Source organism: Notothenia coriiceps, unplaced genomic scaffold (genome assembly GCF_000735185.1).
Source record: "Notothenia coriiceps isolate Sejong01 unplaced genomic scaffold, NC01 NC01_scaffold00004047, whole genome shotgun sequence".
Lineage (NCBI taxonomy): Eukaryota > Metazoa > Chordata > Actinopteri > Perciformes > Nototheniidae > Notothenia > Notothenia coriiceps.
Window position 1 is genome coordinate 165727 of NW_011336748.1, and position 12155 is coordinate 177881.

Here is a 12155-nt window from a genome sequence, read left to right on the forward strand (position 1 = left end):
CCTCAGCTTGCGGCATGTTTCTATCATCCGTACAGTTTTTTCAAGGCATGATCTGTGATTTAAGTATAAAGAAAATTCAACTAGTCCACTAACAAAACATTAAACCTTAGATTAGACCTTGTTGTTGCGGACACTGCTAATTTGACCAATTATTGTGAAGTTTCTGACATCATTTTTATGTTTTAGTAAGAATAAAACACACGTTAATTAGGAAGTTTGATTTAGAGTAGATTAGATTAAACTTTATTGTCATCTCTCAAGTGCTTAAAGGTGTGTAGGTAAGTTTGAGAAACCGGCTCGAGATAAACTTTTTGTTATATTCCATGGAATGCTCTTAACATCCCGATAGTAATGAATATCTTAAGTGCTTTGACAAAAACTCCATACAAAAATGTCATCTGTGGAAGCCGTAGTACTGTAAAAAGCACGACCAATAATTTTAGCCAACCCGGCTAAAATAACTGGATGGCCTACCTGCCTGTCAGCCTTCCATCTGTGCACAAACTTATCTCGTGCCCTCATTGGTCATGTGCGTGTTAGTGTGTGTTGGAGGAGGGGCTCTGTAAGGAAGTGGCAGATTTGTCCCAGCTTTGTATTTTCAAATTCTAGCGCACTCGAGCTGGTTTCTCCAAAATTACCTACCCCACCTTTAAGACAACAAATTGCAGTTAGTATTATAACCAGAAGTGCAAAACAGCAGAAAGTGCAGAGTTGTTCAAGTATAATATAAATAGATATAGGCCTATATAACACATTCCAAAAGGAGTCATAGGTTAACATTTTCTCCTTTAAAATTCTACTTTAACAATAGGCCCTTGAGAAAAATCCACCAGGCTGTTTAAACAGTTTGACATGTTACAGGCTGTTCCAACCACCTGTTTAGGTTGTGAGGGAGGCGGAGGTATTTCAATCCTGAAAGTCATAACATAAATCACCTGGTTGACCACAGGAAGGCCTCTGCTGTATTATAACACCTGCAAGTGTAAGGCAGGATTTGACAGAGAGAGGGGAGAACATCCATCAAAGGTCATAAAGAGGATTTAAACCTGGAAACTGGTATGTATCTAAGGCCTTCAAATCCTTCAGGTTACTCCCATCCACATGTTTCTGCTCTCCTCTCTGCCTTTAACAGGTGTCAGCTCCCCACAGGGCAGGCCATGCATCTACCCACAATCTGCTGGGAGAAGGCAGTTGGATCCAAGAGCAAGACAGATGCCTCACAGATGGATGATTGAAAAATGTGCCAAAGTAATGTGGTTACTCCAAATGTAGAAGTTGATATTTCCTTCTAATTAAGTAACTTACTCAAACTCTCTTTCCAATCATTAAAGTGATTCATGTTTGGGGAAATCTTGAAACCCTGTGTGTCACAGATGTACGCACAATCCAATGCCAGCATACTGTTTTTTACTGCCAGGGAGGACAATCATTTCTAAAGTAAGGAGGAATTAGAAATGAATGCCTCCTAATGGTATACTCAAATCGAGCAAGGGATTAGAATCTAATTTAACTCCAAACACAATAAAGTGAGGAAGCTGGAAGAGTGAAATTAACGGGATAATTGGCAAATTGTTCAACTCCTGAAACTCTTATGGGGATCAAGGTGAAAGTCATTATGCATTGGTTCTATTTTTGTAATCATTTGCAGCCTGACTCCCAAAAAGCTGGTACTGGAGCAGCTTCTGTTTGCTGCTGAGTCCAGAGCTGAAGGGCTGGATCTGGATGAAAGAGCAGCTGATGTGTGTCACTGAGTGTTGGAAAGAAGAATTATATCCATCTCTTCAGAGCAACCTCAAAACTATAGATATGCTCCTGCACAAGAAAGCATTGTATTTCACTAGCTATCACACACCTAGATGGTGTCACAATAGGTATGGACCATTACTGTGATATTATAGGACACAAATGATAATATCACATGCTTCAAATCTATCAGCCCATTAAATGGCCATCATCAATGGGTCATTGATAAAGGAAGGGGTCCGAACATCTACAAGTAATAATAAAAATAATAATAATACATTACATTTATATAGCGCTTTTCCTGGTGCTCAAAGCGCTTTACAAGCAAGTAAAGAAGAAAAACAACAACAAAAGTAAAAAGTGCTAAACTAGGTGGAATAAGGGTGAGGGGTTTGTGGATTAGGAGTTGAAGGCAAGAGTGAAAAGGTGAGTTTTGAGGGATTGTTTGAATGATGTGAGAGTGTTGGTAGATCGGACGTGGCTGGGGAGGGAGTTCCGGAGTGTGGGGGAGGCTGCTGCGAAGGTCCTGTCGGTAGGTTCAGATAGCAGCTTATCATCCATTGACATGGTTCCTCACTAATGCGAATACAATAATGCGGATCTTTTTTGGCTGTGAAAATGATGAAGAGACCAAAGTAGTCTCATGTGTGTCCCATGTGAAATCGAAAGTCAATGTTGCGTCATTTTAATTGATGTAGGCTTCATAAGCAAGTGGTAAACATACATTATTTTCGGTACCACTTTACAGTAAGACTAAGGGTTTACTAATAGTTTGTATTTCATTTATTAAATAGGTTGTGAACACTTTATAAATCATTAATAAGCTTTTATAAGACATGAGATAAACAGGGCACCTGTGACCGGTTGCTTGCCAAATAGTGAGCCCACATTNCTTTTTTTTTTTATTGGTTTTTCAGTTGAATTATACTTAAAGTTCAGGGTAATCAACTGTTAAAAACATACTCTTCACATTTTTTTTCTCCAATAAGTAAATGAATAATCGTTTTTAATAATCGTGATATCAATTATTTACCCAAATAATCGAGATTATGATTTTTGCCATAATCGAGCAGCGCTAGCTCACAGTGTATTAACAGTCCCAAAGAGGCACTATTCAATCTCACATCTAATATTTATACTGATTCAAGAGCTACTGAGTCACTCAATATGAAAGACAAATAAATGTTTCAGCGTTAGAATCATGAAATAGAGACTTCAACTGTAGCAACATGAATGATACACCCACAAATTGCAGGTTTTGTAAGAATTCCGTTTTTGAGATATCAGGAGTATAATGCTAAATGTTTTTTCCTCAAGATATGGCCAATACAACGCATTGCATTCAGGCAAATATAGCGTTCTCTGCTCTCTGAACAATTCATTCCAGATGGATGTTTATAGGTCAGCTGTAAAATACAGGGAAGATCCTCTGTACATGGCTCATTTACTGCAGTTGCTGTTTATTGATATCTTCTAACCTTTCCATATCACTGGCTTAAAATGGGATCTATTTTTCACAAATGTCATTTTTGCATCTAAATGTACAAAATCTCTTTTTGAATTTCCTAAAAAACCGAAAAGCAACAGTACTATGACTAGATACTTTACTACTTTGCGTTTATTTTTAGACCAAATGACTAGTAGTAGTAGTAGTAGTAGTAGTAGTAGTAGTATACAGCAGAGGCATTCAGATCTTGAGTTAAACAGACAGGCCTTCTATGATGTAACGTTGATGCTGAGCATGCTGGACAGACAATAGGCTGCATTTCTGTGGCACAATACTCTAGACTTTTAAGTGAAGAGCTGAGGAACACATGGGATGTTTCTTTAAGTGTGTTTGCTTGTAGAAAAGGGACTGCATGTCTGAATCAGTGAATTCAAAAGAACACGTGCAGGGTAAACAGGTCAGCAGTGCACATTTCTTTTATCTGGAGTCTGCCTAATGGGTCCATTGGCATTTTCTGATTGTTGGATTTTATATCAGTGGCTTTAGTGGGATCCTGAAGTGTGTGTGTGTGTGTGTGTGTGTGTGTGTGTGTGTGTGTGTGTGTGTGTGTGTGTGTGTGTGTGTGTGTGTGTGTGTGTGTGTGTGTGTGTGTGTGTGTGTGTGTGTGTGTGTGTGTGTGTGTGTGTGTGTGTGTGTGTTTACCTCAGCCGTCCATCCTGAGCCGCGGCCCCTCCAGGTATGATTTTGGTGATGAAGATGCTCGGGTCGTCGCCCACATGAGGGTTGTCTGTTCCTCCTGCTATGCTGAAGCCCAGGCCGGAGTTACCCTGCAGAAACAAACACAAAATAAAAAACAATGACTATTCCCATCAGGGGCATTTCACTGTGGCCTTAGAGCTAGGAGTGAAACATCTGCAGCATGTTTACATTTGTTTAAAAATCAGCTTCAAAAATCTTTTTATCAGACTCACTCTTTCCAGTGTGATCTCCTCATATTCAATTTCTCCTTCTGTCCCGTTTACCTGTAAGAAAGGGATGTTAGTTTACTCAGATTGGACAGTTACGCGACTGCAGATCTATGCTGCCACACACACTGTCACTAACTGTTTTTCTACAAATCATTTATAAGGAAAAAAAACGGTTTGAATCCTAGTCAGCTAATGCTGATTCAGCATTTGCCCTATATGGGCTTTATCATATATTCATCCACAGAATCGGTAGTCGGGCTTACAGGATTTACCATCAGCTCCTGAACATAGCATCATCAGCGCTAAAATCTGACTATATCAGGAGTTCTGTCGACTCCATTTTATTAAGAACAACCCTGCTCCTCTTCGGCATACTGTATGTGTGGACTAGTGTTGTACCTAGATGAAAATAGCAACACTATTCTTATAGTTGGTATCGCCTTCTGGCTGATCAACTCAGCTTTACCTCTGCAATCAAGCGAGTCCCAGAAGGAGAGGGAATTTAAAGAAGTTCACTGTTTTTGTATCCGACCTAGAAAACCACACTTTTCTCAGCGCTGTCGTGGTGCAATAATACTGGTCTGGTGTTCTTCCTCTGAGAAGCCTCATTCACTTATTCCTCACCCATCTCATGTCAGTACGTACTTCGAGATATTTTATTTCTTTCATTTTAGAAAATACATTATTATGTCATGTTTCCATACAGGCTAATCTATATCAGACAGAGATTTTAATTAAAGGAAGGTCAAATGAATTAGTAGAGATGTCCCGATCCGATCACGTGATCGGGGATCGGAGCCGATCACGTGATTTTCAAAAGATCGGAATCGGGAGAAAAAAAATCGGGGATCGGGTTTTTTTTTTTTTTTTTTAAATACTTTTTTTAAAATTTTGTATTCAATGTTAAAAAACTAAAATGACCATGTTCAAGTCTTAAAGTCATCCTGAGGCCTTGGTTTTGGTTTCAAATTACAGAACATCATGTATGTGTTGCTTCTTTGGGGCCTGTTTTCATAGACCTGGTTGCTTATTTCTCTCAAATCTGGCAACAGAGTGGGCAGGGCGCAGTGTCTAATTGTAGCAGTAAGCTAACGAGTACTGAAAGCTTTATTTTGTTTTGATCCAATGCTGCACAACTGAACTGATGCAATGCTGCTGTGAAAGAAAGAAGCTATATCCATGTTGGATAGAATATCCAATTTAAATAAAAAAATAACCTTAAGGGACAACTTGTATGCTGTTTTTCTTTTAATGCATTGCATAAAGATCGGATCGGGAAAAATCGGTATCGGCAAATTGTCAAAATCAAATGATCGGAATCAGATCGGGAGCAAAAAAAGGTGATCGGGACATCCCTATGAATTAGTATATTATTCAGATGAAAACAATGTGCAGAGAGCTACCTGGATGCTGGACATGAATGGAATTATAATACAGACTGAATGTGAAGGCACTTGAGATAACATAGCAATACAATAAAGAGACGATTAAAAATAATCCTTACATATGGGGAGCCGTCGAGAGTGTCAGTGTTCACCACCACTGGAGGAGTATTTCCCTGGAGGCAGAGAGAAGACATGATGTTAAGAAATAATGGCAGTAACTTAAAGATGAGGCAGCTCCAGGATCAGCTCTCAGTATATCCCTGAACCACTGATGGCCATTTTAACTCCAAGCTGTGATAAAAGCACATTTCTAATTTCAGGGATGTCACTCAAGTATAGAGAGGAGAGCCAATCCAACCTCGATGGACACGGACATAATTCATGCGAGCCCCCTTGGTTAGGGTGGGATATAAGGCCAAAATCTTCTTGTATAATGTTATATCACGCTAACAGTATTGTAACTGTTCTGTACATTAAATGAATATATGGTTTGAAATAACTCAACCAAACAAGATAAAGCAATTCAAAAATAACTACATTTTTACTTCACATTATAGCAAAAAATAAAATGGACTTTTCCTGCAGGTTTTGCTCATCTTTCATTTAAAAAAGCAAACGAATACTGTGAGAAATTCGAAAAGTGGCTGGAAATCACAACACCAAATATCTATCTCATCCTGATTTTCTAATATAGCCCTCTTCTTACACGTCTGCCCAAATAAGGATACTTAGCCGTGTGGCTGTATGTCAGATCGCACTATGGCGTGATCAAACAAGAACCACTAGACTACCTGAGAATAGCTAACAGTAGATACAATATTGCAGAATGACACACTTCTGCATCTGCACAGTAAATACTATCCATCGCCCGACCATACCCCATAGTTTTCCCAGATCCTCTGCAATTGATGTATAGCTGTTAAATACATGGCTATCTATTGAATACTGTCTGCCTGTCGTTTCAAAACAAACCTCTTAAGACAGCGAGCCAATGAGAGGAGAGCATTTTCTGTCAGCTCATCTAAAGCATGACATCTAACCTCAACACAGTGACATTTCCTCATAGTCTATTCTCATTCTTTCATTGTGTTATCAAGGAATAGCTCTCTTCAAGGTATCTGATGTTAGAATATGTAAATACCACAATGAGTACAGTACTCTCTAGCACACAATCTGCCTCTCTTTATAAACTCCTGTGCTTGTATTTGTCATTGTTCTGTACCTCCCTGATTAGCATGGGAGACGGTGTGTGCATCTGAAGTGCTCACAGAACAGCAAAGAGCAGCACAAAGCAGCTCGCTGACCTTCACAGGCCTGACAGCTCCGACACACACACACACACACACACACACACACACACACACACACACACACACACACACACACACACACACACACACACACACACACACAAGCAACTACACAACACAACGTCACACTCTTTCTCAGTTTTCAGGAAACAAACAACCTCACAATCTTACCCAGTGCTCTCTTTTTGGGATGAGATTGGAAGTTATTTCTACACTCAGCCTGTAACTCTTTACGATATTTAAGTTGTAGAATCCATGGAAGAAATGCTTGCTGTTCACAGATTGTTATTTATTTAATACTGCTCAAAGTAATATAGTCTAATGGAACAGTCTTGCAATAATCCTAGCATCAAATATGTTTTTATTTAGGTGCTTATTTAACTGTATGCTTGTGTTGCTGTTTAACTGTATTGCATTACACTGACCGATGTTCCCATTATTGTGTTCATTATTTTATATAAATAAGGGTATTCAAAACATGTCATTACGCTCTGTAAATAGCCCGTCCTTTACACAACTTCACCATCCAAGCCTCTTTGCTCATTACTAATCAAGTGGAATGATGCTAAAAATATCTGCCTTTATAAAGAGTTAGTAGTCATCCACATGAGGTACAGACGTAACAATCTCTCCACAAAACGCCACAGCGCGGCTTTAACGGCACACTGTTCGATTATAACAGTGCCTGTGCAGAGCTTCACTGAGTAGCCCTGTCCAACGGGCCGTGCTGCTGAACATTACGTCAAATTCATCCTTATCTGGAGACAGAAATAATGAGTATAGCCAGCAGAAATCTAAGCCCAGTGCAGGCAGTTTCCCTGCAGGGATCTTGACAGAGCCCTCTCTGCTCTGTCAAGTCGTTCCACGTCGCGGTTGTTAGGATTTACAGTTTTTGGCTTCTCTTGCCCACCTAATATTTTAGCCCCACCTTTTCAGCTAACCCGTCCTCTGCCACGTCTGTACAGGAAGCCCCACCAGCATCCATTCTCATTTAAACCTTTGCTTCCTGGTGGATTGATGTGCAGAAAGCTAAGTGCCAGAATATGCATTTTCAAAGACAAATAAAACTGATTTATCTAGACTTTTCTACTTATCAGATTTGATAGTGTTTTGTGTGATATGTGCTTTAATCATTCCCTAAATTAGAGTTCATACATCAATGTTGTAGCATGCACTGTGCTGAGGCAAGAAGCAGAGCAGCAGAACAGTGAAGCAGTGTCAATGTCTTTTTTCCATTAAGAGCTGAATATATAGACTCTGCCTATGTCTAAGGATGTAGCTACACTCTCTCCCTGCCGAATATGTGACTCACAAGACCTTCCTGTGATCTGGTCCGACTCTAACTGATCTGCGCACGTGTGCCTGCCTGCATATGTGCACGTTTGTCTAAGGCTCATAACCCATTCTCTGCACGCTCACACCTCTAGTCACTTTCTGTCTGATGGACAGTTTTAGTGGAATGAGGTCAAATAACGCCAATACTAATGACATCCACCTGCTAACTTAAGCCTAAGGATATTTAAAACACCAACTGCTGTCGTTCTTCCTGCTGTTCAATACCATCAGAGAGGGATGATGCTGGAGAGGCTCGAAAGCGGCATGTCCTGCACACCTTTCTGCTGCTGGAAAGCCTTTAAACCTTAAGAGCTATCCTGTCAATAAGCAAGACAATGACCTCTATTTAATTACGCAATGTCAAGTTATGAATTGGCTTGTGTTTGATAAAGACAAAGGGGGTGTTGATGTATAAGCGGGCGAGCATAATTGGTATTGCACAGTGCAAAGTGCTGCTGTTCTGTTTGGAAGAGACTCCAGATTGAGCCTTACCTTAGGGCTGTGCAAGGCTGTTAAAGAAGTGTGAGGGCTTTCGTAACGTAGCTGTGAGTTTGAGTTGGGGTTATGTTGTCAGCTTGGATGGCTGGTGAATGTGCTGCCTCTGCTTGTGTGTGGGTTGTAGTGCAGGATGTGGGTCATTTGGACATTAGATGATGCACATTGCTGCTCATTAAATCCCACGTTTATATGAGCGGGGAAAGGTGTATGTGCGTGAGTAATGGGGTTGTGGATTTGATGGGGACCTACGACTTGGGATTTTGAGTAAAAGAAACATCCCCTTCAAAGCATAGGACTCATTTATTCCCACACAGCCTGAACAGAATGTAATCGGTATTACACCAGATTTGATTACTCGGGCTCACTGTGATTACAATCTATCTATCATGGGCCTTTAGTGCAGCCATAGCCTTAAGTTTCCTATCCGTGCAGATAACCAAAACCAAGCCTTTGTATCATAATAATAATAATAATAATAATAATAATAATAATAACATAATCAAACACCCAAGCTTCAAGCACCACCTCCAAGCCACCAAGCAAAATTGCATTTTCATTTTTCACAAATATAATAAGTTAACATGTTTAAAACATGCATACCATCCTATGATGCCGCTGTTTCTTGGATTTCCGCACATTGTCGAGGAAACGGCTGCCCATCTTTTTGGCGTGCCACACGGACATGAACATTTTGCTTCAGTGTCGAAATGTAGCCTAAATCGTGGTGCCGACCTGCTGCTCACCGCCAAAAATAACAGACTCCAAGCGCGTGGCTGGAAGATTTCGAGTGCGCTCTAAAAATGTCAGCTTTGAACGTTACCACCAGCGAGCCATTAGTTGTGGGCCCTGCCATCGCAGTATATCAGACACTATGAAGCGTCCACATGGCCTCAGAAATATCTAAAAACCCACTTTCAGCATTGCTTTCCATTCAACCGGAATAGAACAGAACACCAAGGATAGCTGCAAAAAAAAGGAAAGCGCTTTTATACAATTTAAAATCCAAAATTGCAGAAAAAGCACAGCCCATTAGTATCCTCCTCTTGCGGAGTCTTCATTTGAGGAAGCACAATTACATCCTCCAACCCAACGCTCCAGTTATAAAAATGACTCCTCGCTGATGAGGCTCGTTATTATCTGAGACACAATCGTCCTGTCTTCAGAAATCACCCATCCGGAGTGAAAATAATCATTTGCTAACAGATCCTCCCGGTCTTGTGGTGCGATCGCGGAGCCTCCCTCCCTGCTGCTGCTCTGTGCTCGAGAGAAATGCAGTTCATATTTTCTGCCTCTACTGTACTGTACCCCTCCCATCCCTGCTGCTCAGAGAACGAGGAGCGAGCAGGAAAGTTTGATGGCAATTACTTAGCTGTCTCTCTGTATACTGTCGACGCTGGTGATGTGAGAGGGGGAGGTATTATACCCTGGCTGAACTTAGAAGGACAGGCCGCTCAAACTGGCCTGACGCCTACGAGGGAGCACTTGAAACTGAGAGGAGGCTGGAGGCCCGCTAGCCCCGCTTCTACAGTCAGAGAAGTGAAACGTAAACATAGTAGTGGCAGCCAGGGTGATGAAAAATAGCTTGACACTAGATCATTCTAGTTTTTCCCTTTGCTTTAGTTGCTTTTTCTGTTTTCATTTTTAGTGGGGGTCTTTAATCCATGCAAATATTTTTGTCACAGAAATTCCGAAATGCTACTTACTCCTATTTTGCTTTGATTTGAACAACATAATGTTCCTCTTCTTTAACATTTAGAGGCAACATCATCACTATCATCACAAACTGTGTATGCTTCATGGCCCTGCAATGAATTCAGCACCATGGACAGCAAAACCCCGAAGGAGCGCAACAAATATAAAAGGATCTTTGATTAGGAAATAACATGCATAGCTGCCATTTTATTCATTGCATTAGGGAATGGTGGATATTGCCACGAAAGGCACATCATTGACCAAGTCAAATTCCTGTGTGTGTGTGTGTGTGTGTGTGTGTGTGTGTGTGTGTGTGTGTGTGTGTGTGTGTGTGTGTGTGTGTGTGTGTGTGTGTGTGTGTGTGTGTGTGTGTGAGAGAGATATACTGTATGCGCAGACGCATGCACACACTTAACATTCTTATGTAAGGACAATGCTGAAGGACAAGCTGTCGGCTGACGTTCCCATTTTGCCAAATAAAATTCCTCTGTCTACCTATCTCTCACTCTTTCAGTTGCGAGGCCTTCTCTCTATCTCACTCTGCCATAAAGCATGAACAGCTCTCTCCTCGTCTTCCTGCGTGCATATTTGTTCTCTTCCCTCTCTCTCTCTCTCTCTCTCTCTCTCTCTCTCTCTCTCTCTCTCGCCTTCCCAAAGGACCTGAGCTGCTGCTGCACTGTAATTACACCGAAGCTGCAGGGACATATTTAAACATTTATTAAAGAAAAGTAAGGAGGACGGAGAGAATGAAGATAGAAACCAGATACCAACTAGACATGAGTGCCGCGCTGAAAGGGGAGGGTATAATGGGGGGCTCTTGGGGAAACACTATAGAAAACAGTAATTGAATCCTTACATACAAAATGACTCCTTTTTTGCTGAGTGTCAAACACGTCTTAGAGGGGTTAGCTGTTTAGTCTGGAGCATTTGTGTGAACAAAGTATTGTGTAGGAACAGTTCTGTGGTTAGAGGAGAGACACTGATATGGATCCCTTTTCATTAGAAGAGACAGTGTAATATAAACTGAGAGGAGGGGGTATTTAGAAAGCACTTCATGCCTGCTGGTTTTCACTCCCGGCTTTTCAGTTGAAGGATAAATCTCAAATGTGTTGTGTTATGTTTACTGCTTTAGAAAAACAGTTTCCCTAACACTTCTTTTGAGACTGATCTCTGTAAGTGCAGGTAGATTGTTATGGAAGGAGTCAAGGAGCAAGGACGGGATGGTTATAGGAAGCTTTGGTATTTGGGTAACTGTGGTATATTTCCTGCTTCTACGGATTTACGCATGCTCAGGGAGGTTTTTGTATGTCATTAGGGGAAGTTTGAAGACATAATAAATGCTGGCCAAGTTTCGCTCAATACCTAGATGCCTTTGGGATTCACTGCAAAGGGAAATACCCTTTCTGCAACACCGAAGCTTCGCTGCTCATTAGCTCAGCCTTACACTTTCAAAACAACCCGTTTCTTTATATTTTTCAAGCAGGTGAGAGCACATAGTTTGCTTCCCTCTTTAGGATTATTTTGATGCTTTATTGTCTTATATTGTGTACATTTGTGATACATAAAAAAGCAATTATTTTGGGGCTTGTATTCGCTGTTAGAACATAGAACTTCTAATGTAATCACAACAGTCTGAAAAACGGCCATCACAACAATTGATGTAGCCCCATAATAAAAGTAGGACATGGTACAGCGGACTCAGAGTCATATAAAGTAGAAGGGGTAAGGATATCCATTAATACGAGCATAGATCAATATCAAAAGTTCTGCGCGCGGT

At 40.8% G+C, this 12155-nt stretch overlaps 1 protein-coding gene across 1 annotated transcript in view; it reads right to left on the bottom strand.

Moving 5' to 3' along the window:
* Positions 1-3888: 3888 nt before the first annotated feature.
* The window catches only part of LOC104941841 (discs large homolog 1-like protein), a 29031-nt gene continuing 20764 nt past the window's right edge, over positions 3889-12155 (bottom strand). The window contains exons 4-6 of the mRNA XM_010766980.1: positions 5663-5716; positions 4162-4212; positions 3889-4017 (exon numbers count right to left, since the gene is read on the bottom strand). Coding sequence (XP_010765282.1) covers positions 3889-4017; positions 4162-4212; positions 5663-5716 — 234 coding nt within the window. The remainder of the gene's footprint in view (positions 4018-4161; positions 4213-5662; positions 5717-12155) is intronic.